General features: G+C 39.6%; 1 protein-coding gene across 4 annotated transcripts in view; it reads left to right on the plus strand.

Annotated features, from left to right (window-relative positions):
- The window catches only part of PPP2R5C (protein phosphatase 2 regulatory subunit B'gamma), a 143,141-nt gene that overhangs the window by 108,892 nt on the left and 8,321 nt on the right, over window positions 1-25,928 (plus strand). For all 4 annotated transcript variants that reach the window (XM_006018016.3, XM_025197154.1, XM_006018014.3 and 1 more), the window contains 6 exons: window positions 3,335-3,388; window positions 10,591-10,761; window positions 11,525-11,652; window positions 13,273-13,374; window positions 14,081-14,153; window positions 16,511-16,627. In XM_006018016.3, coding sequence (XP_006018078.1) covers window positions 3,335-3,388; window positions 10,591-10,761; window positions 11,525-11,652; window positions 13,273-13,374; window positions 14,081-14,153; window positions 16,511-16,627 — 645 coding nt within the window. The remainder of the gene's footprint in view (window positions 1-3,334; window positions 3,389-10,590; window positions 10,762-11,524; window positions 11,653-13,272; window positions 13,375-14,080; window positions 14,154-16,510; window positions 16,628-25,928) is intronic.

The following is a 25,928-nucleotide window of genomic DNA, read 5'->3' on the forward strand; positions in this document are numbered from 1 at the left end:
CATTTGGCCAGTTAATACATCCCGATTCTCTGATTCTCAAAGTAGTCTGAAATGAGAGTTCTAAGGTGGGAACTTTCTCCCGTAACTTCCATTTGGAAGTGATATTAAAACCTAACGGCTTTAATAGCCACATTGACTGCTTATCATTTTAACAAAAGGTATTCAGTTAAAGTATTGTCAGTTGTTGCATGAAGTGATAGGTTTTTTTGGACTGAAAACAGCAGAAAATTGGATACCTGTCAAAAGACTGGGATAGGGAGCACCTTAATGTTTAATGCCAACGATGTAGCCTTCAAGAAAGATTAAGTTAACCTTCAAAGGAAAGAAAGAGAAGATAGTTTCTTTACTTCTATATCCAAGTGGGTGGCAAGTCCTTCCCTTCTCTGTTATCCATAGGCTCAGCACTCAGCTTTCTAGCATTATGTCTGCCCTGGGTAGTATATACAATGCAGTTATTTGTTGCTAATACAGAAATCTGCAACAACTGAAAATGTGTACATTGTGGAAATTAGAATTTAATATGAAAATAGGAAAGAATACATAGCTGATTCTTACTCTATTTAAAGTTCAATTCCTTGTAAACCTCAGATTACCTGAGGCTGGTGGAAATTTTCTGGCTCCTGTGGAAAGCCATCTAGAAGATATGCCCAGATTGCTGCAGAGTACATTGTGCCATTTTTGTTTGTGAATCCAAAACTTGCAGTACAGCCAGTCTCTCCTGGGTTTGCCGACCATTCAGTATTTTCATTAATTAATTAGATGATAAACTAAGGTGTGCACTTAGAAAATGTGTGGAAGACACTAATCTGAGTGAGATGACAAACTCTTTGAAGAACAGGTTTAGAATTCAAAACTAGTTCAATAAATTGGAGAAATTATCTGAATTCAATACAGTGAATTCATTGAAATGTCAAGTACTGACAATGTGCTTAGGAGCGGAAAATCAAATGCAAATACAAAAGCAGTAGTACAGAGGGAAAGCATCTGGAGAAGTTTAGGGAACTGGAAACTGAATTCCAAGCAGTATTAACAGTCTTGTCATATGCAAGATATGGGAAGCAATTATTGGGGTCTCCTTAATGCCAGTAAGGGCGCAGCTGGAGTACTGTGTCCAGTAGACAAGCTTTAGAGAATTCAGAGGAGAGCGTAACAAATAATATTTAGGATAAATGACCCTTCAGAAGCATGGGTGTTTTAGTCTAGAAAAGAAAGGCTGAGGGATGTAACACTCAAATGTGTTTAAAGAAAACAACACAAAAACCCCGACACACAAAATTAAAGCTATAAAAAAGGAAAGGGAATTTTCTTCCATGTCCATTGAGGGTAGGATACGCAAGTCTAATAATGCACCAAAAGAAATGTAGGCTAGATCGTAGGAAAAACTTCCAACTAAGTAAGTCAAGCACTGATACAGGTTACCAGGCAGGTTTTTGGAATCCTTGTCACTGGAAGTATTTAAGAACAGATTAAACAAACATCTGTCAGGGATAATCTAGGTATAGTTTTTCTGTATCAGACTAGAGGAATGAACTAACTCCCAAGGTCTGTGCCTCCAGCAGTAGCTGCCAGTTTTGCATTTCCCCGAGTAAGTGTTGCCCTCATCATGTTGCCAGGACTAGATGGCCTTGAAATCCCTTTCAGCCCTATATTTTTCTGATTTATGTAATAGCACACATTTTTGAAATGTTTGTATTATGTGCATGCATGCAAAGTTTCATAATTTGTTATAATCTGCTTCACATTCGATAGTGAATTTGGTACAGTAGGAATCAAGGAGGTAAAGAAATTCTAGTCTCCCCTACTCCAGCAATTCCAGAGAAGAATTCAAAGAACTTTGGATCTACGTTTCTTGAGAAACCCCATAAAATGGAAAAATCTCCTATAGCAAGGAATACTTCCCTGCTATTGCCTGCAATTTAGAACAGTTCTGCTGACTTAGATTGGTACATAGCCAGCCTTCTCCATCTTTTTACCTCTTGAGAGCAGAGAGCCCTACCTCAGCCCTTTTACTTTGTCATTTTCACCTTTCTGGGAGATAGGAAATAAGGACACAAGCAAGAATCTCAGGAAGCCAGTTTCAGAGCCAATGGAGAGAATTACTTAAGGTCTTGCTCATATGTCTGAATTGTTTAGCTTTCAGAAATCTTTCACCATCTAGCCTTTAGACCTGTTTTTCAAAAGTGAATTTTAAATTTGTTATTCCATGCTGTTTTTAATCTTACCAGCAATCAACAGCAGTTAAGCGCGGCTGTTGCAGGGAGTCAACTGGCAGGGAAAGACACCCATGCTTCCCACAGACTGAGCCAGATCAGAAGGGGAATAGAACAGCTGGACAGTGCCCTCACCTGGTTTGCCAGATGCTGGGCACCTCTAGTCTGGGGAAGAGCCAATGATGAGCAGCAGCAGCTTCTCCCCTCCCCTCCCCTCCCCTCCCCTCCTGGATGGGTGTCAACTTAGAAGAATTTTCTCCCAGAGAGAGCATATTTGCTCCTGGATAAATTGTATAAATGCTTGCACATTCCTGGTTTCTACTAGGAGAGCAGCCAGTTCTCCTGGTGATATACAATACCTGTACATGGACCAGTACTTTTTTTTTGTAGCTGAGCACTCCAGTTCATTAGAAAATGGGGATAGAAGAGACCTTCAACTAAGTAGTTATTTACTAATTATTAATTATTTACTAACACAGATGTTAGTCATCTGTGGCCTTCTCTTGAAATCACTGTCATCTTATATTTTTAGGTTTATAGATTTAGATCTATAGAAAGAACTGTGACTGTCAAGGAGAGGTGCTAACTTCTGGGGTCTGAATTGACCCCCCCCCCCCCCAAAAAACCTTTTTAAACCTTCTTGTTTTCTAATAAGTAGGAGCATACCATATTCTGTTACTGGCCCATTGTGGGATAAATGGAAAGGAAATGATGGCAGAGACTTTCTCTTAAGTCAAGTTTTGTCAGACTATACGCTATATAGCCTTTTTTTTTTTTTTAAGAAGCAGCACTGAAGAGATTCTCATTCTAGTAATAATCAAGAAGCTGTTTATGTTTGTATACAATAACCTAGCAAAACCTATATGAAAAAAGTAGAATGCTAGTCAAGTAAAATATTGACAAAACATCATTTAAGCTCTGGTGTCATTTTTTTGGCTGTTCTAACTGGTGTCTGCAAACTACAGAAATAAAAAAAATAGCGTTTTTTAGTATAAGAATAGTTATCTAAATTTGGCAATGTTCTCAACATTTAATGCTGACAATCTGTACTTAGTATATGTTTATATTAAAATACTAAATTTAGTTTAATAGTGAATATTAATATATTTTTTCTCTTTATTTAGCTGGCATACTGTGTAGTTCAGTTTTTAGAAAAGGACAGCACACTTACTGAACCAGTAAGTAAATGTTGCTTGTTTATTACATTCGTGCATTTAAACACTTAAACATTTTGACGTGCAAATTGTTTTCAGTGTCTGTTGTACCAAAAATTTCCAAGTAATAGATAACAGTAAGAGCCAGTTATTAAGATAAACCTGTATCTATCATGTATATCTACTTTACTCCCAAGCAGGGGAGATTATCAATTAATGGGATCCCCAAGGATGAGGGGGGCCATGGAGAAGCCCTCAAGTGTGCCCCCTGGCTTGGAGAGCTTGCCTGTGAAACTGTCCAGTCATAGGATTGGAGGAATGTCTTGATGGTCCAGCTCCCAGGCTGTTTTTCTACCAGAACAAATTTCTTCCAGTAGAAATGACATCTGCATACAGCCTAAATCACAGAAATTTCTTCAGCGTAACCAAGAATAATTTGCATTTTTTTTAATGTCAATTTATATATTTCATGCATCATTTAAGAAGTTTGAACTTTACTTCTGTTTGAAATGCTGCTATCATCAAGTCTGAAACCAGTAGACATCCAAGCCTGTTTTCCGTCAGAGTCCCACGATGTTATGGTGTGATCATGAATTATGGAAAGTTATAAAAAATGCTTTGCTTTCTAAAATGTTCATCAGAAGCAGTAATCCCTCACAGTCGAGAATGATTGTCTTTTATATGTGGGTTCGAAGATGGCTGACAGACCAACCCAGGATCAACAGGTTCTACTGCAGCTCAGGCATGCGTTTCCAGTAGGGGTGGATGGCTCCAGATTCCTGTTTTGGTCTGCGACACACTGTTTCTGCTACTCCCTCTTTTCCATCTCCTGTTGTCATCATAAGGCTTTAAAGCATTGAAATCCTTGCAACAAACTCTTACTCCATTTGGGGCAGTCCTGGGCAGTACCCTCCAATGAGTTGACATTGATGTTGCATTTTTTCAAATTGGCCTTGAGGACATCCTTGAAGTGCTTTGTGTGCCATCTTCTTGAGCATGAGCATATGCCTTGGCAAAGCTGAGAGAATAAAACTTGCTTCAGAAGTCTAGAGTTGGACATCTGGATGACACAGCCAGCCCGGCAAAGTTTATCATCACCTCAACGCTAGTGTTGTTTACTTATGAGAGGACACTAATGTTGGAGCGTTTGTCCTTCCACTGGATTTGAAGGATCTTTTGCAGGCAGCATTGATGGTACTTCTCCATCAAGTTGAGGTGTGTCCTGTACATTGTCCGCATCTCGGCACCCTACAGCAAGGTAGGGATCATGATTTCTTGATAAGCCATGAGCTTGGTTTCAAATCTGTTGTTGTGATCTTCAAACACATTTCCTCAGGCGTCTGAAGGCTGCACTTACACGGTTTGAAGCACTGTTGGATTTCTTCATTGATGTCAGCCTTCTGCAACATGGCTTCCAAGGTACAGAAAATACTCAGTGTTTTACAGACTCTCACTGTAAATACAAGTTACCAGAACTGGGGACTGCTCATTAAGAGTTAGTTGATGAAGGACTTTAGTCTTCTGAATGTTAAACCTTAGTCCCATTTTCTTGTATGCCTTGGTAAAAACATCAGCAATTGCCTGGAGGTCTGGTTCCAAGTAAGCACACATTACAACATCATCAGTGTGCTGGAGCTCAGTGGTTGAGGTTTAGAGTAGTCTTGGTTTTGGCTCAAAGTTGGCTGATATTAAACAGCTTGCTATCCATTCAGTAGGTTAGCTCCACTCCAACTGGAAGCTTGTTAGTGGTCATATGTAGCATCACAGTAAGGAATATCAAGAAGGGTGTTGGAGCAATGACACAGCCTTGCTTAACTCCTGTCTTAATCTCAAAGGGATCTTTGATGGATCCATTACAGAGAACCACTGCTCACGTGCTGTCAAGGAGCAAGCAGCAAATGGTGACAAATTTCATTGGGCATTGGTACCTCAGAAGGATCCTCCACAGCGCTTCTCGGTTGACAGTGTCAGAAGCTTTCATGAAGTCAAATATGGCCATGTAGAGTGATTTATGTTGTTCCCAACATTTTTCCTGCAGCTGGCAAGCAGTGAAGATCGTGTCAGTTTTGCTTCTTCATGCCCTAAACCCAGACTGAGATTCTGGGAGGAGCTCTTCAGCAAGTGGAAGGAAACAGTTCAGGAGGGTTCTTGCAACGATCTTTCTTGCACTGGACAGCAAGGCAATCCCTCTGTAACTTACACAGTTGGGGCTGTCTCCTTTTGTGAAGATTATCATGATCATGGCGTCCCTGAGGTCATGTGGGATTTCCTTATCATTCCAGATCCTTAAGATGAGGGCAAGGAGTTGCAAAGTAAGCTCCTTTCCCCCCTGCTTGAAGATTTTGACAGGAATTCAGTCTGTTCCAGGTTCTTTGTCATTCTTCATCTGCTTGATGGCTTTTGCCACCTCATCAAGGGTTGGAGAGATTCCGAGAGAGTTTCTGACTGGGTGTTGCAGGATGGAATTGAAAACACTAATCAACAACAGTCTTGATTGAGAAGATCTTCAAAATGTTCCTTCCAGCAGGTACTGATGGCTCCCCTCTCTCTGATCTGGTCTCTTCCATCCTTAGTTTTCAAAGGGGTTGGTCCCTGAGTGCTAGGACCATAGATGGCTTTAGTACTAAAAAATCCCCACGTATGTAGTGGATGTCAGCAAGATGTTGAGACTCCTTCGCCTTGTCTTCCCATCATCCGTTCTTCATATTGTAGGTCTTCCTTTAGACCTCTGCCTTGGCTTGTTGGTGAATCAGTTTCTTTTGCTTGGAGTTAGAATCAGAAAATTAGGGTTGGAAAGAATCTCAGAAAGTCATCTAGTCCAACCCCCAGCTCAAAGCAGGACCATCCCCAACTACATCATTCCAGCCAGGGCTTGGTTGAGCTAGGCCTTAAAACCTCAAAAGGCAGAGATTCTACCATTTCTCTAGGTAACCTGTTCTAGTGCTTCACTACCGTCCTAGTGAGAGTTTTTCCTAATATCCAAGCTGAACTTTCCTGGCTGCAATTTGAGACCATTGCTCCTTGTTCAGTCATCTGCCACCACTGAGAACAGTCTAGCTCCAACCTCTTTGTAACCACCCTTCAGGTAGGTGAAGGTTTCTATGAAGTGTCCCGTTCCCTTAGCCTCTCCTCATAAATCAGGTGCCCCAACCCCCAACCATTTTTGTTGCCCTCCACTGGACTCGCTCCAATTTGTCTATAACCTTTCTGTAGTGACGGGCCCAAAACTGGACACAGTACTTCTGATGTGGCCTCACCACTGCAATATAGAGGGGAATAATTACTTTCCTTGATCTACTGGCAATGTTTCTACTAATGCAACCCAGTATGCTGTTTAGCCTTTTTGGCAATAAGGGCACACTGACTCGTATCCAGCTTATTGTCCACTGTACCCCCCACGTCCTTTCCTGCAGAGCTGCTGCTTAGTTAATTGGTCCCAAGCCTGTAGCGGTGCATGGGATCCTTCTGTCCTAAGTACAGGACTTTGCACTTGTCCTTGTTGAACCTCTGTGAGATTTCTTTTGGTCCAATCCTCCAATTTGTCTCGGTTGCTCTGCATCTGAGCCCTACCCTCCAGCATACATACTAGTCCCCCCAGCTTGGTGTCATCTGCACACTTGCTAAGGGTGCACTCCATCCCATCTTCCAGATCATTAATGAAAATATTGAATGAAGGGGCCCCAGGACTGACCCCTGGGGGCACTCCACTTAATATCAGATGTCCAACTAAACATTGAGCCATTGATCACTACCCGTTGAGTCCAGTGATCCAGCCAGCTTTCTGTCCACCTTACAGTCCATTCATCCATCGCATACTTCCTTAGGTTGCTTGCAGAAAAGTTGTGGGAGGCTGTATCAAAAGCCTTGTTAAAGTCAAGGTATATCACATCTGCTGGTTTCCCCACATCCAGAGAGCCAATCATCTAATCACAGAAGGCAACCAGCTTGGTCAGGCATGACTTTCCCTTGGTAAATGAATGCTGACTGTTCCCAAGTTGATGTTTTTTTGCCAGAAACAAAAGGCCTTGCACTTAGTCGGTCAACTTCTAGATCTCCTGGTTGTTCTCATCAAACCAGTCTTTGTGTTTCCTGGTAGTGAATCCAAGCGTCTCTTCACAGGCGCTGATGACAGTGGACTTGAAGGCACTCCAAACACTGCTGACATTCTCCCATTGTTGTTAATTGGAATTCACCAGTTTTTTGTTGAGGCACTGGTAGAAGAGCTCTTACTTGATTGGATCCTTGAGTCCTTCAATGTTGACTTTCCATTGCCATTGATTCTGCTTCAGCTGTTGTTTGGGAGCCAATTTGAGTGACATAACTGAGCGGGTGAGTCGGTGACTGGTCCAGCAGTCATTAGCTCCTAGCATAGCTCGAGTGATGCGGCCATCTTTGCGATCCTGGGCATGAACTATGACTTAGTCAATCAAGTGCCAGTGCTTAAATTGCAGGTGTTGCCATGATGTCTTGTAACAGTTTTTTTGGTGGAACAGGGTGTGGTGATGGCGAGTCCATGTTTCCTACATTTGGTCAAGAGGAGCATGTCATTGGAGTTGACTTTTCTCGCTCCTTTCTTGCCGATGATTCTGTTCCAGAGGTTTGAGTCCCTTCTAACTCTGGCGTTGAAATCACCAAGCAGGATAAGTCTTCTCCCCACAGAACATCAGAGAATAGTTGATCACGGTTGACATAGAATTCCTTCTTGGTTTCATCAGTGGCATTGGAAGTTGTGGCATATGTGCTGGCAACAGTGGCGTATTGACTCCTTGCCGATTTTAAAATGGAGAGTCATGAGGCGCGCTCATTAAGTCCAATAGGGAACTTGTTGAGTTGGTTTGTGAGTTAATTCTTAATGGTAAATTAACTTGGTGTTCTCCTTCCTGCTTGCCCTTCCAGAAGAGTATATAGCCACCTCTTTTTTTTCCTCTCTCTCTCTCTCTTCGAGCTACCCATCTCTCACTTGGGTCTTGCTTAGTGCAGGGATGTCAGTGTTGTCACCTGAGTTCTTGAGCCACAATTGCAGTGTAGTACTCTGGGCGTTCACTGTTAGGATTGTCCATGAGGGTTCTGATGTTCCCAGGTCCCAAAAACGATTGTGTGTTTCCATTATTTCAATCACAGTAAAGGTGAATCCCACTGAATGCGGTTATCCTGTCAGGAAAAGCGGAGTAAGCAGACTGTTTAGGGCACCTTTTCTAGCATTCTCTTCATGTGGTGTGAGCAGAGTCGACCCTAAAAAGGTCTGCTCAGTCACAGTGAACAGCTATCAAATTGCACTCCTGCCAATCCAAGTGCTAGATGACATTCTTGTAAGTGCCACCTTCGTGCCAGTTTGTGACTAGGAGCTTCCAGGTCTCGCAGTCCTACTCCCATCATCCCTAGCTGGCTGCTGAAGGGCTTGAAAAATGTGCTAAATTCATTTTCAGTCTTGTCCATGATTTCTTTTTATTGTGGAGAGGCTGCTGCACATCAGCTTCCGTAAGGCTCTTGACAGAATGGGACCTTGATCCAATAGCAAGGAGGGGAAGACAATTGGAGATCACGTTCCATTGCAGCCCTTGTCCACCTACTCCACCATTAAGGATTCATAGGCCCATGGCTGGGGCTGGACAAGCTTATTATAGTGGCAGCCTGTACTCGCCATGTCACAGCACCTTCGGAGGATATATGTGGCTTTTCAGGAGGGAAAGCATTGCCATCTGCTGTCCCCACCACATCCTGGTGCTGCTGCCACTGCTTGGTCTACGATTGCTTATTCATGAGAGAGAACCCTCCTTATTTCCCAGCTAGCCATCCCTGAAGGTCATTCTATCTGCCTCCTGTGGACATGCTAAGCCAGCTTCCATAATTAATAAATATACTAAGTCAGCCTTCACCCAAAAAGAAATAAAATAAGGGAGTAGATTTTGCAGCTGGTTTAGTAAATTTTCATAATTCTTTCACCAAGCTGCCCTCAGAGTGTTATTGAGTTATGACTGTTCATCGTTCTGCCTCAAAAACTAATTATATAAGCAAGTTTCTTTCCTGAAATGACTGTTCATTGTTTCATGTTTTCTTGATATTCACTATCTATAATTACCCTTGGCTTTTAATTCATAGACATTTTCCAAATAAAGAAAACTTTCTTTCAAGTAGAATGGCTAATATTAGATGATAACTTTTATAACAATATGTGTACATATGTTATCTATGTATTTTTGGTCTAAAAGAAAAATATATTTTTTAAACTTGTGCTAATTTCGCAGTCTATTGCATAATAAAAAAGCATCCTTTTTTTTATGCAAAATATGGATTTTAAGAGTGCTCAGTCTATGCTAAAAGTGCCATTCCAGTTTCAGATATTACAAATTCTGTACAATTGACCGTGGCGATAGAAGTATCAGTAAATATGCTTTTTAAGTCAGTATAACTTTCCAGATTTTAAGATTTTTGCCTTACATATTTTGGACTGCCCAAATCTTTGGCAAGTATGAATAAAGGAACAAAAGAGGATTGTGTTAATAGTACACAGTATTTTTATCAGTCTTGTCATTGAGAAGTTGTGCACGTCCACAACAGTCATCTGTAAACTTAACCTTTACAAGAAGCCACAAACAACGTAATTTGTAAAGTAGAAGTCTTTTGTGAGACCTGAGTTACACCAGTAAGGATTTTCAATATCTAATCCCAAATATGAAAGGGAACAAGGGAGGATAGGAGATTGGGTATGTCTGAAGAAGGGTGCTCGCACCCAAAAGCTGGTAAAGTACAATTTTTCCAACTATTCAGTTGGTCTAATAAAAAATAGCACATTTGCCCAAATAAATTTCTTTATCAAGCAAAGGGGTTTAATTGTTACAAAAACAGAAACATTTGAATTTTGTATGTTAATTCTATTGTTTGGTGTCAGAAATGTATATTTCACCTTCTTGATAACTATGCCCTTCCTTTTAATGTAATTGTTCATGTTTTGGAGCATCACATTTTCCATTTGATTTCATAATTACTTGTTTTGGAAACAGTACGATAATTTTCATGACAGTTCGTGATTTTTGTCTCTACCACTATTTGAGACAAGAATTTGCAGTCTTATATTCTGATAACAAAAAAGAAAATACTTTGTTGATTATAACAGTTTCTATAAGAGATTCATTTTTCTTTAGTACAAGGGAAAAGATGAGGAATTTAAAAACTTACTATCCCAACTGTATTCAGGCTTTTTATGGTAAACTTTTTTGTTTTTGCAGGTGGTAATGGCACTGCTGAAATACTGGCCAAAGACTCACAGTCCAAAAGAAGTCATGTTTTTAAATGAGTTAGAGGAGATTTTAGATGTTATTGAACCATCTGAATTTGTGAAGGTTATGGAGCCTCTTTTCAGGCAGCTAGCCAAATGTGTATCCAGTCCACACTTCCAGGTCTGTACTTTTTGGGACTAGTTTGAAAGGAATTTTACATCATTAATTAATTACTTTGATAATTATCTGTTCTAAACATCTTAAAAATATGAGATTTAACAGTTGCTTAAACAGGTGATTTTTATACTTGATTAAAAATGGCTGATTTTTAAACATTTGTTTTACAAACAATAGAATATTCCTAAAGTGTATTCAGTTCTTTCAGGTGTTTACCAAAATAGGATCGTTTCAGGGCTCTGTTAAGCTCAGCTTAAGATCTCCCTCTATTTTTAGGCAGTGGAATACTGGAATTTCGTTTTCTGAAGTTTAACTAATCCTTGAAACCTTAACAGTGCAGTGGAAACACAGGAATAGATTTTTAAAGATTTTTAGTTGGTTTTCAAAGGTTTTGTCCATAATTGCTATATTGTACTGCTTTTAATTAGAGAAGACTTGTGTTCACTCTTTCTTGAGAGAGCACTGTTTTTCCCCTGTAGAAATTAATAATTTAAACTTCATATCCAGCATATGAAATTTTAAGTTCGTTGTCTGCTTTTTACTCTACAGTCTGATATCTTTCAAAATGCACTCTGCAGTCTGTCCATTTTTATTTAGGATTGATTACCTGACAAATGTTTTCAGGTAATCTGAAAGCCCATCTAGTGCTGCTGATACATAAATTGTGATTTAACTTTCCTCTTGTCATTTTTGGTGAGTATCTCAGTTGTCATCTGTCTAATAAGGTTTAATTGACTGAAAGAGTTCTTACTTTAATGTCTTGTAGGTGGCTGAACGAGCACTATACTACTGGAATAACGAATATATTATGAGTTTAATCAGTGACAATGCAGCAAAGATTTTGCCCATCATGTTTCCATCCTTGTACAGGAATTCAAAAACACATTGGAACAAGTAAGAGAATCTTTTACAAATAAAATATCTGATAATATATTTAAAGAATTTAGTTAATTCTGTTAATGCTACTTATCTGTGTAGAATTTTAGATTCAGACAATTGGGGTTAAAATGTCTTATCTTTGAATTGCCAGTTGTTATAATCATGTAGAATGACCATATTTCTCCCATGACATTTAATATGAAGATGAGTAAGGTTTACTACCATACCACTGCGAAAGAATATATGAGAGCATGGACTATAGTGCCAATATGCAGTTCATGTTAGCTCATCTATTCGTATACATACCACTTTTATTTTGAATTATCACATTATTTTAAGTTAATTTATATTACATGCTACTGTAGACAAATTTTAGTTGCTGACCTACACTTTGTTGATCCATGTGTTTTCATTGACGGTTTTTTTCTGTGCCCATGTTCAAATCTCGTTTTCCCTTATTCTTCGTATTTCTCTCTTTACTACATATTTCCTTTTTTATTTGCAAGTTACAATAGCATAGAAATTAAGCATGAAAGCAAACCTAGTCACTTCTGTTCCATGTACCTTTTGAGCTACTATGCTAATACTTGTGGTATGGTGGTTCCACAGCCTGCTGATGGCTGTGGATCAAGGACTACTGAAGGGCTGGCCTTGATAACTCTGCTATTAATCATAGTGAAAGAAATAAGGAGTAAAGAATATTGTTTAAATGAAAGATTACAATGACTAGATATAGGTAATCTTCACATCGGTTAAATATAATCTGGATTACTTCTTTAATTGTATTCTTTAAAAAAAAGAAACCATGAATAGTAAATATAGTTCATTTTCTGTCTTTTTCTCTCTCTCTTGTGGCCATCCATTCATTCTATCCTGAGCATGAGTGATGCCATAGTACCCAGTACAGCCACATTCTCACTGTGTACCTCAAATGCATGATGCAAAGTAATCGTGTAACTGATTGCTCTTTGGATCTGGTAATCAGTAACGTGTAATAGATTACTTTTACAGAGTAACTTAAACTTCCCTGGCAGGAAATGCTATCTACTGCAGGTGAAGATTTCTTTTACTTCATTTTCATGCTTTCTCCAATCTGTGTTCAAGAAAACAATTTTAAAGGGCCCCATTAAAATTGTGATTCAGTATTTTGTATTTTTCAACATTGTGTTAGTTGACTATACTTTTAAAGATAAATTATTTCAGTCTAATCCCCCCTACAGAATAGGAATATTTCTAGAATTGGTTGATAATATACATTTTTTGTTGATATCTTTATTGCCATCTTATTTTGTTTAATGATATTTAATCAAAATATCAATTCTTAAACTTCACAAAACCTTATTAACACACAATGCTACATAAAGGAGAGTTTTAAAATTTCTGAAGAAAATTTTCCATTATTAAATGGCAAATACTGCTGTAGAGTAATAAAAATGTGTTCAAAGGATTTATTTATTTAGTGTGTGTGTTAGCCATACTGTAGCTAAACTGAAACTTCCATTAACTAGTTTTGTTTTCACTTATTCTAAAATAATGTAATTTTCCAGTTATGTAGGCTATTGGCTACTGTTGACCAGAACAATAGATTTCAAAGTTTAAAGTACTCTGAGTTTCAACCCGAAGTTTTACTTATAGGACAATACATGGCTTGATATACAATGCTCTGAAACTCTTCATGGAGATGAACCAAAAACTGTTCGATGACTGCACACAACAATTTAAAGCAGAAAAGCTGAAGTAAGTGTCATATTAATGTTTAGTTTACTCTAATTAAGACAAATTTAAATAAGAGTTTAGAATATTTTTCATGTGAATTTGCTTTTCTCCATTTCTCCAGTACTGATGAGGTATCCAATTTGGAAATAGTTTTTTTTTATTTGCTTATTTTTTACATAATTGGACACATTACCATGCACTTTAGAGTGTATACCAGTTTAAATGCAGAAGATTGTAGGAAAGTAGGGCTGAAAGGGACCTCATAAGGTCATTTAGTCCAGCCTCCTGCTCTAGGTAGGATCATCTCTGACTAAATCTTCCCAGCAATGTGATTTTTCTGTTGTAATTGTGCTACTTTTAGCAACATAAAACCATTAAACAATCAAAAAAGCTAAGCAGCAATAAGGATAGTCTGCTTGTCATTGTTTTCTTGAGCCGTTTCGTTTCTCTTTAATGTTGTCCTGAATTTGCAACCCTTTTTTTAGCTTTATTCTCACATAGCAGTGCAGCATAGCTTTCATATGTACATGGGCAAAAACTGACTTGTTTTTTTTTGTTTTGTTTTTTAATTACTAAATTATACTTTGGCCTTTGTAGGAACCTGTTTAGATGTGTAATAGTCAGCTATTCATTATTCTAATAAAAGTTCCTTTACATTTGTATGAATTTTATTATTTGAATAGGGTAAACTAATCTATTGCTATTTTTTAACTTCCTTTTTTTCCAGAGAGAAGCTAAAATTGAAGGAACGAGAAGAAGCATGGGTTAAAATAGAAAATCTAGCCAAATCAAATCCCCAGGTATTTAGAAAAGATTAACATGTTCGTGTTAAAACATTTTAGTTTTTGTTAAATGTTAGTGGGGAAAACAGGTATGCAAGTAACCCTGGAAATAAAATAATTTCACTAATATTGTATGTGTAAGTTCTCCAATAAAAATGCTTTTAAAATTTGGAACCTTTCTGTTGTGCAAGTACTTATTTTGAATATAAGGGTTTCAAACAAGGTTGAAGTACCTGTTCCTTTCTTTTTTGTATGATGTACCTATATAATTGTGGTCTGAAAAGTGATTTGTTCAGAATTGCATAAACACAGAAGTTTCCTGTCTCTTGAAACTTTTTGTAAACAAATGAAAACGTAAATTAAAATAAGACTGAGACTAGGAGTATTTCTACCAAAAATAACTCCTGGTCTATGTCCTTAGTGATAGGGTCAGATTATTTACTCTCCCATGTCAAATGGACCAACATAATATTACATGTTCCTGACTGCTCTTTCTGCTTGGTGCTTCATTTCTTTCTGTTTTAAATTTTTCATAGCAATAGAAAACACTTCTGGCTAGGTTCAACTGGTGAATAGTCCCATGGCTGCATTCTGGGATCCTCGATCCTAATTTCAAGTTTAAAACTAAGTGAATGTCTGTTCCTGTTAAAGCTTGCAGCGGGCTTTATTAAGCCAAAGCCATTTCAATAAGATTTTTTTTTTATCTGTGCCATTTCTGGAAAAATAAATTTCAGTGGTACTCTGAGAACACTTAGCAATATAAATGAGACATTTTAGCAATAGTCACTTGAATGAGGTTACTATATTGTAATTTTATAAACAACCCATGAATTTCTGTGAAAACAGAAATACTTACAACTTTGGCAACAAAATTCATTTTATTTTGATGGATCTCTTTATTTACATGGATCACTGCCATGGGAACTTTCTTATTAACCTTTTGCTAATAAGGCTTATTATTATTAGTGTTAGTAGTATTTATATTATTAGTATAAGTGTTGTTGTTGTTGTTGTTATTTAAATGGCACCATACAAGCTCATTTAATGAACAGTATATGTTAGTTCAGAAAAAACTTGTTTTTTCTCACAAATGATAAGCAGTTGTGCATTGCTAAAGAACTGGAGTGACTTTTATCTGATTGGTACATAATTACAGTAATTGAAATGTGAAATTATGCTACTGTTCTTTAAAAGTCATGCTTTATAATTATGCAAGCTTTTTAAAGCTACTTAACATAATCACTGCACCTGATACTGTGCTTAGTCTACTTGAATGAAAAAATGAGTACATAATCAACTAGTTAAATTTAAAATTAGTTTGTTTGGTTTTTTTTAATGCTTTGTCCTTGACCACAAAAAAAAAAAAAAATCTACATAAGGAATGTGTGCTTGTGCTTAACCACTTTGTTTTGCATTGGGAACATTTTCTTTCAGAATTTGTACCTCTTTACTGTCCTTTTTTATATACTTAACTTCAATGGTATTTCTTATTGGGAGGTAACCCTAACTCTGAATATTATATAAATTATAAAAAAAAACAAAAAAAAACACATAGTATCTTTATAGCATACTTAATCTTTTTTCCACTTATTTTGTTCATTTTTCTGCTTTGTCATGTCACATGTGAAAGAATATATATGTGTTTATAACTGACCTATGCAGTAACTTAATATTTGTGGAAAAGGTCTCAATGGCTTTTAAATATATAAAACCATTTTCTTGGGTCTGAGTGGTTCACCTGCTTTAAAATGAAAATATATACTGTCAGGATATTTGCAGACTAGCAGTCTACATTTTAAGTTGAGGTTGTGTAAAGTTTAATTCATCAGGTCTTTTTGTTAGTAAAGGTCCCCCATACATTCCTATTTTATAGTTATTAAAAGAAGAGTTTATCAAAGTATGAAACTCTTTAAATCAGCCATAAGTTGAATTTGATCTTTTACTACTGAGTGGTTTTTGTTACAAATACAAGCTTGTATCTGCAGGTAAAACCACTATGCATTACAGCTTTTTGTTAATTTAACAGTGTACTAGTATAGTGAAATTAAGCTGTTGGCATAGCACAGCTTGAGCACTGGCAAAATAAGATTTTTTTTTTTCTTTTTTCTTCCTACTTTAAAACTCAGATTTATGCAAGTTCAAAGTGTCATTTTCTGTTTTACTCTCGTTTAACATTTAAATATGTTTCTGCCAGAATTGGATTTATTTTTTTCTCATTTTTCAGTCCATGCAGGGAACATAATTACTTCTAATACTAAAAACATATAATACTGAAGCTAGGCTCAAATTAGCAAGCATGGAAATAATATGAATTGCACCTAGTGTATAGGTTTTGTTGCTAAAAATTATTATTTTAACGCTTTACATTTTATTAGTACCCAGTATATAGTGACACCAGTGTGCTGAACAGTCCTGTTGCAATGGAAACAGATGGGCCTTTAATTGAAGATTTGCAGATGCTGAAAAAGACAGTGAAAGAAGAGGCTTGTCAGGTAGTACCATATGAAGACATTCAATTGCACTCTACAAACTTAATTTACAAATCTGTAACTATTAGTACAAACTAAATATATGCGCTAGCTTGTTTAAAAAAGAGCAGCATCTATTAACCTTAGAAAATAATCTTCAGTAGTATTTACAGCAATTTTAACTGTTGTATCCTATCACAATCAATTTACTAACAAAGCTGATACTTTAAAATTATAATGGAGTAGCCAGAAATCTAAATTTCCCCTTTGCATGTTTGGTACTTTATGTTTTGTAACATTCTCTGTACACTTCTTGTTTCCTTCCACCTTGAATTTTTTAATCCTTGTCACATTGGAGACGATATGTAAATTTTGAGGGCCATTTAAAAAGACAGCTTTTTGTCATTTTTCTCTATACTAGTTTACTTGCACTAAGGAAGAGTTTTAAGAAATATGATCAGATTTTGTCATTAACAGAGCACTTGCATCATCTCTCTTCTTTAAAGTGCACTGCATTAAGTTTGTGTATATCAGTGTTTTACATCTGTAACACAAACAGGCATAGAGAGAATAATCTTTTACTGATGTTGCCAGTTTTCAGTGTTGCCAATCTGGCCGACTTTTCCTTGCATCTGATCTCTTCTTTCTGTAGAAAATAGTGGCAGCATAACTGGCAGTTTCTTGAGTCCTCAGAATTTCCTTTGCCCTGAGCCATTTATCTGGTTCTGGCATGACCATATTAGTCACTGCACTGATTTCTTACCAATGGATGACAATATATAGTCTGAGCTGATTTCTTTTAGATTGTCAACACCTGGCATAGCTAGCCTTGATATTTGTTGATTCATTTGTAAACACTGGCAGGAGTGGATAGAGCTGCTTTTTATGAGGTTGTCTGTTGTGCGTAATTACTGTTGTGCTGTAAAAGTGCTCCCTTGTGTTGTCTCACAGGATACTCCTTACATGTAGAGCAGGGGTTGGCAATGTTTTTGGGCAGAGTGCCAAAAACACACACAACCTCAGCTTGTAAGATTTTAGCATGCCAGGGGCAGATGGCAGGGGAACTACAAGGGGCCCTATCCTTGTGGCAACGCAGTGCTGGCCCCTTCCCCACCGTCCACCCCAAGGTGTATGTGTACCCACTGCTGGCAATGAGCCAAGCCAGGACTCCACAGACCCCAGCGCAGCTGCTTGCAGCCTCCCTGCCTCCTGCTGCGAGGTGGCAGGTGCCTGCCCAGAGCCCAGGCCAGCTGTCGCAGGCAGCTGGGTGGCTGCGTGCAACTGCATCAGGATCCATGGAGTCCTGGCCCAGCTCACTGCCAGTGGCAGGTGCATGTGTGCCTTGGGGCAGATGGTGGGGAAGGAGCCGGGACTGCACTGCCACACCAAGGATCAGGCCCCTCACGGCTCCTCTGCCATCTACCCTGAAGCTCAGGTGCTAAGAAAAAAGCCTTCACGTGCCACACTCTGCCACGTGTGCCAGGGGTTGCCAATGCATGATTGAACATGCACTTGAGGCTTGTAGGAGGCTTTGTGAGAAGCTGCGTACTGCAGACTATTCAGTTTCATGGGACTTTTCATATAGAGAACCAACTGAAACTAGCTTCCAGGGAACCAAAATTACCCTTGTATCTATAGTTCATTTCCATTGTAAGACTGAAAATTTTTAAATCACAGCCACTGGCCCTGGTATTGGTAGCACCCTCTTGGGGGCCCCTGGTATTGGTAGCATCCTCACTGCCTGTCTCTTGTCCTGTGATATATTGTAGGGTTTCATATCTAATTTTGTTATAAGTTACAAGAAGGTGCTCTGTGTCTTTGGTGTATGGGAGACGCCAGAGTTGCCATTCTTGTGGACTCCTTTGGACTGTATATCTACTGCATCATTGCTGATGACCACTGGAGACTGGACTTTAACCAGGTGATGCCTTCTAGCCCAGTGGTTCTAAAATAATTGAATTTTAAGAGTGGTGGATGCCAGGGACAGCAAAATTAAATTCCAATGAAGTGAAGAACTATTGTTCTCTTGCATATCATGTGACCCCTCCTCCCCTTTTCCTAGACATGCAAGGTGCCACACAGAGCAGAAAATTGGGCAGAGGGAGTTTCTTCCTGTTGCCATCCTGACAGAAACCTCAGTCAGGATTGGAGCTTCATTGTGCTAAGCTGTGAGCAAACACAAGGAGACCACCAATTGATAAGATGACTGGATCTGTGGATGAGGGGAGACCAGTGGATGTGGTATACCTTGACTTTTTAGCAAGGTTTTTGATACAATCTCCCATAACATCTCACAGGCAAGCTAAAGAAGGTTGGGTTGGATAAATGGCCTGTAAGGTGGATAGAAAACTGGTTGAATCATTTGGTTCAGAGGGTAGTAATCGATGGCTCAATGTCTGGTTGGCATCCAGTATCAAGTGGGTCGGTCCTGGGTCTGGGTGTTTAATTTCTTCATCAGTGGCCTGGAAGATGGCATAGAGTGCACCCTCAGCAAGTTTGTAGATGACACCAAGCTAGGGGGGGAGTAGTAGATGTGTTGGGAGTAGGGCAAGGATTGAGAGAGACCTTGACATATTGAAGGATTGGACCAGAAGAAATCCCATGAGGTTCAACCAGGCAAGTGCAAAGTCCCATGTACTTAACTGGTACAAGCTGGGGGCTGACTGGCTGAGCAGCAGCTCTGCAGAAAAGGACCTGGGGGTTACAGTGGACAATAAGCTGAATATGAGTCAGCAGTGTGTCCTACTTGCCAAGAAGGCTAACAGCATACTGGACTGAATTGGTAGGTGTGTTGTCAGCAGATCAAGGAAGGAGATTATGTCACTCTATTCAGCTCTGGTGAGTACACATCTGGAGTACTGTGTCCAGTTTTGGGCCCCCCACTACAGAAAGGAAGTGGATAAGTTGGAGAGAGTCCAGCAGAGGGCAACGAAAATGGTTCAGGGGCCAGGGCACGTGACTTGGGAGGAGAGGTCGAAGGAACTGGGCTTATTTAGAAAAGAGAAGATGGCGGGGGGTGGGATTTGATAGCAGCCTTTAAGTATCTGAAGGGGGATTCCAAAGAGGATGGAGCTGGACTGTTCTCAGTGGTGGCAAATGACAAAACAAGAAGCAATGATCTCAAGTTGCAGCAAGGGAGGTTGAGTTTCCATATTAGGAAAAACTTTACTAAAGCTTAGGGTAGTAAACCATTGGAACAGGTTACCCAGAGAGGATGTGGACTCTCCATCCTTGGAGGTTTTTAAGACCCAGCTAGACAAAGCTTTGGCTGGGGTGATCTAGTTGGGGATGGTCCTGCTTTAAGCAGGGGGTGGGACTAGATGACTCCTGAGGTCCCTTTCAACCCTAATTTTATATGATGCCATTCCTTTGTGATGTAAATGAAAACTTTTCTCTTCTGTGGAATGGGTTACAGGACCTGGAGGTAGAGGTATTTGAAGGAGGAGGCCATGCAGGATCAGATTTGATCACCCTGTTACAGAAAAACATTCCCCATCTGACCAGGTGCCTCTGGTCTATCAGATGGGAGATCTGGCCTGATTAGTCTTAATGCATATGTCAACTTTGTCTATTGCTGCAGAAATCAAACACACCTGAGAAGAATTAATTTAAGTAGCTGGTTGAAAGAGTTTTATTAAGAAATGAGGAAGTAGCCAGGTCAATATAAGTAATGTAACACTGGGGAAAGATTTAAAAAAAAAAGGGGAAGGTAGGGTGCAGGAGAGGAGGGGAACCAGTCCTGTTAAAGCCATGGAGGAAGTTTTGAAGCAGAAGCTCACAAAGATTTGGTGCCTTCACCTCTACTCTCCCAGTAACTTTCTTCCATGGGAAATGAGTTGACTATCTTGCTGCAATATTTTCCCCAAAATTATGGTTGTCTTTCCAGTAGTCCAGAACTCCTTGTAAAATTTTAAGCTTGTGACCTTTGGGCTTGGAAAAATAGGGAAGTTTGAAGAAAAAAATATTTAAAAGCCTTTCTGATATTCAAGGAATGCCCTAGAGTATGTAAAGAGTACCCGATAAAATAAGGCCATTCTGAAAATGTTTATATTGAAGGGATTTAAATAACAGTGTAAATGGAACATTTAATGCAACCTGAACAATGCAGCTGTTGAAGTTCCTCAGGAACATATTGTTGCTTGGAAAAAAGAGAAGAAAATTTATAAGTTTTTTTTTTTTTTTTTTTTTCCATTTGACATTTTGCTTTTTTTACTTAGGATCTATTTCCAGAGATTCTATATTTGAACTGGATTTCTACCATTCAGGACAAAAAGTGGGTAGAATTACTTTGGGATTCATAATTTTTCATCATGGAAAAACAACTGGGTAAAGAAGTTGTGCAGTAATTAGCTTAATTGAGGGTGTCTGTATCACATTATGGGGAGACTCTCAAGTGGCTAATACAGTACTTGGAAATAAGAGCCCCGATAGTTTTCCACCTACTAGACACTAAGGCTACAGCTGCTTGGCCAAAAAATACATATCAGGCCTCTGGAGGCAGATCCTAGGGAGACGCATACATTTCTTGTTCCCTCAGTGGGGAATCGTACACGCCTCCAGACAGAGGCGTAGCAAGTCCCTGCAGTGTCCTGGGCAGAGCATGTTGACCACTGGAGAGTTGAGTGGGGGGAGGGAGGTCTTACCTGCCCCAGCTCTCTGCACTCTGTGGCTGCTGCTATAGTACCTTGGGCACAGGTTACTAGAGCTGAGGAGCAAGTTTGCTGCGTGCTGGCTGCATCAGGGGCACCAAATATAGTGTTTTCCCCCTCTTTCCCAATCGTCTGTGCTGTGCAGGCACAGCCCCACAGCACTCAGCCATAGATGCCAGGCAGCCCAACACCCTGTATACGAGGGGAGCAGAGAGGGGCTACCCCCTCGGTATTTTTGCCATGGGAGGTGCAGCTCTGTTCCTTGTCCTCCATAGATATGATACTGAGCTGCAGGAACCCCATGTGTGGCAAGTCTGCCTGTCAACTGCAGCAGCCCTGTGGTGCAGGCTCTCTGGGGGCTGTCCCTGGTACCCTGTTCATGCCCAGACAGTATATCTAGGGAGGGCGCAGAGTAAATCTGTGGCTCCTGTGGCACAAATCCTGAGGGGGATACTACTCCCCCCAGTTGCTACGGGGCACAGGACTACCGGGCTTCTGTGGCTGGGTGATGTGGGACTACATCTACATAGCAAAGACACCTGAATCTTAATATTGTGCAGCACCCCTAAAAGGATCTCGCAGTCCCCCAGGGTGCTGCAGCCACCAGCTTGTGAATCACTGACTAAGCACTGTGGGGAAACTTGCCCTGAAGCAGCCAATAGGAAAAGCTATTAGGCAGGATAGAATGTGTGAATGTTTGTTCCTCAGGCACATATATGACTTAGGGCTGCACATTATATTCCTCCATCATCTTGGGATCCTATGCTGACCTGAGGAGATGCTTACCAGAAGAGGGAAGGGACCCACCTACTATTGCTTAATAGGGTAGCAATTACTGTACTTGCTTAGGAAGTGGGATCCCTGAATTCTAGGCCCATTCAGCCTGAGAAGGTATGAGCCCTTACATCCCTCTACCCAGGATGGTGTCCTAGCTACTAGGCTATGGGTTAGGCCAGGGGTGGGCAATTATTTTGGGCAGAGAGCCACTTACTGAGTTTCGGCAAGCCATTGAGGGCTGCATGACCGGCAGCCAGCGGCAGATAATATTAATTTTCTAAATTTTTTAGGGGCCCCGCTGGCTGTATAGAATGGCCTGGCAGGCCATATCTGACCCACGGGTCGCATTTTGCCTACCCCTGGGTTAGGCAGAGTAAAGGATATCTTCCAGTCCTGTTGTTTTCAGTGCTGTTTATGCATTTTGCCGTAAAAAAATTAGCTTTGGGAGCAAGGAGTAGAACCCAGGGGACTCTCTTCCTTGCTTGGCTGTTTGTGTAGAGTCCTTTTACTTGCTCTTCTTCTTGCCTAGTCCATTTTGCATTTATTACCACATAGTAGTCCAGATTAAATGAAAGGGATAGATGCCCTTAGTCTTTCCTAGTGGTTAGGGTATTTCTAATGTATGAGATGGGAGAGGGGGAATGGAGGTTCAAATAACAATGTGGAGGTGAAGCTAGAACCCAGGGCCTCATAAGCAGTAGGCTACTGGTCCAAAGATGGAGCACTCCTCCACTCACGCACGCTTTTTTAAGAGTTGGCCGCTTTTCTTTTCTTTTCTGTTTTTGACTTGGGCATTTAAGGTCAAGGGGCATTAGCAAGGTAAATGGAGTAACAGTTTCCAGGGATGGAAAACAAATAGGATCACACTTTTAGAGACTGAGACACCTAAAAAACCCCTAAAAACCAGTTAGCACAGAGCTGGTTAGCCATTCTAGTTTCAAGTCAGGCAGAGGACGGAGCAGGGTGTCACCTTCAGCTGGTTGAGAGAGGCATACGTTTTTGGAGTTGGTTTTTTTTTGGGGGGGGGGGTGGAATAGGGGAGGTTAAGGGAACAACCTACTTTATTGTAGATATATGATGAAGCACCTACAAAACTCATGCCTCTGAACCAGCTAGTGTCTAAGGTGCCATCCTGCCCCATCTTCTGCCTGTTTAGAGGTCTTAAAAGCCGGATAGGATTTGGGCTTTCATTAGTTTCTCAGTAGACTCCTCTGGTGTACTTAAACTTGCACAGAGGAACTTTTCAAAATATTCATTAGTGAAGAAGCTTATTTTAAAAAAAAAAAAAAAAAAAAAGGAAGTGGAATTATCTCTGGAAACTAGTTTTAAGACGAGGAAGCTCTAGAAGAGGAAAAATGTGATATGTCAACATTGATTTGCAGAGATGCATTAAGCCAATATTTTATTTATTGTGAGAAAAGAAAAGTAAGGCAAATGAGAGCACAAAAAGGTTAATTTTAATAATATGAAGCTTTTTTTTCTTTTTTAGCTTCAAATGCTAGAGGTTAGTATAGCATTTGGTTTATTTCAAAGGTCCCTTAGCTTAAGTGTTAAAGCAAATAAGTTTGGAAAACCATCAGTTTGAACAGTCATCACGCAGAGGTACACTGCCATTATTTGCGCAGAAATAAATTGCCTCAATTGCTCATTAAAATGTGCAACTGTAGGTCTGTCATCCACAGCACAGTTCTTCCAACATCATGTTCTCCTACTGGCCGTTTTGTCCTATAGTTATTAGAAGTCTTTATATTATCTTTGTAAGATTTGCCTATAGTGTTTCTATAGGTGTTCTTATTTCAGTAATATAAGTAGCAAAACTAGCGATTTTCCTACCATTGTGTCACTCGAGATCAGATTCTGGACAACTTCGTTGACTTCAGCAGAGCTATACAATCTGAAGATCTTGCCCTCATTCTTCTTGCTCTCGATTTTTAATGATCTTCCATCCTACTAGAAAGAAATCTATCCTCATCAAAAATGCTTGTTTTTAGTGGTATCCTGCCCAATGCTTAGCTGCTAACCCAGTCAATTGTAACATTACTTTCTCAATGCATTTATTTTGATGTGATCCTTTTAAGCTTATATTAGCATACCTTTTTCTGTGGATCAGAAACGGTCATAGATATTATAAATTGAAATAACTTTACAAAGCCTAACATCAGATTGCATTTGACCTCTTTTCTCTCATAAAAAGGCTGTCCAGTGAGACACCTTCCAAAACCAAATTTCTTGTTTTACTAAGAATAGGAAATTTCTCATTTGAGCTAATGCTTATAAAATATTGAGAACAGGATTAGTTGCATGCCTCCTGAGAGGTGTATTGAAAAACCCTTTTACTTATTTGTTTCTATAAAAGAGAGACTTTTTTATTCAAAATCATCATGGCTTCAGCAGTGGAAGCTACATGACAGTTTAGGTCTAGTTTTCTGTTTAATTTTAAACAATAGGCCTGCTGCTGTTCAATACATTTAGCTCAGACTTGCTATTGAGACAGGAAATGTTCCAAGACAACCTCCTGCTGGTATAAAAAATAAACCCTAGGGATTTTGAACCTTTCCACTTTCTGAACAAAGTGCAGTTACAGGCAGTCCTTGACTTAAGACGTTTTGAGTTGCGTCGATGTTTATAAAATGACACCCTGTTTCAACTTTCTGGCGTCAGTTTTGACTTCACGACGCTTGATCCCACGCCACGCTAGCGAGTGAGTTCTCTGCGTTGTGCATCTCCCTTTAAGAAAGCAGATAAGAGTCCAGAAAAACCTGCAGCCAAGACTCCTGAGAAGACTCCAGCTAAGAACCCTTCAAAAAGTCCAGCAAAGTCACCTCAGAGAAGTCCTTCCAAATCAATATGATTGCTGTTTACAATATAAATACATTAATGTAGCTATATTTCTCATCTATAATTGATTGAGTACAAAATTCTGGGTTATTTTTGGTGAAAATAGGGCATCAGGCCTTGGTTCAGGAACCAATCCCCTGCTTATAACATTGTTCCTATGGGAAAATTGGTTTCAAATTATGACATTTCAACTTAAGACATGATTTTCAGGAACCAAATGTACTTGCATGACATCCCCCTCTTTCTAAAACACAACCTGCAAACTAATTAAGGTATTTCTCTTATTAGATGAAAATGAAAGCATATTTGTTTTTCTGTGTTTAAATATTTGAGAGGCACTCCTACTAAAGTGTAGTGGAGACTGCATATGCATATGTACATAGATTGTAACACTTAGTGATTTACATAAAAAGTAGTTGCTTGCATACTGTTGCTTAGAACAGTCTAGGATGGTCGTGTAATTTAGCCAGGACTTGAATTTTATGATGGCAGGCTACAAAAGTGGGCACCACTTTTTTGAATGACACAAGGCAGTGATTACCAGAGTGCAAGTCATGAACCCTGGGTAGCCTGCAAAGCTTTGGTAGGTAATCTTTATATGACACTAGGGCCACCTTTTTCCCACTTTATTAGATGATGATATTTAGGCAGATTTTTTGAAAACTGATGGATTCACTGGCTCCAAAAAAATTTGGGAACCACTGGAAAAAAAATTTGGGAACCACTTTGGGGCTGGACCTGATGATTTTGCGAGGTCCCTTCCAGCCCTAATGTCTAACGGAAACCTGGTGGGATTCATCCCACGACTGGGCAGTACATATCGAGGGCTATAGATTGTACAGAAAGGACAGGGTGGGGAAGAAAGGGGGAGGGGTTGCGCTCTATGTCAGTGAGCAATATACGTCAACCCTCATCAAGACGGAATCCAAGGATGAGGAGGTAGAAGGATTGTGGGTTAGGCTACATGGGGGGCAAGGAGAAAGGGATTTGATGGTAGGGGTCTGCTACAGACCCCCACATCAAGGGGAAGAAAGAGATTCGGGGCTCCTGAGGCAACTCTC

Source organism: Alligator sinensis, unplaced genomic scaffold (assembly GCF_000455745.1).
Source record: "Alligator sinensis unplaced genomic scaffold, ASM45574v1 scaffold85_1, whole genome shotgun sequence".
NCBI lineage: Eukaryota > Metazoa > Chordata > Crocodylia > Alligatoridae > Alligator > Alligator sinensis.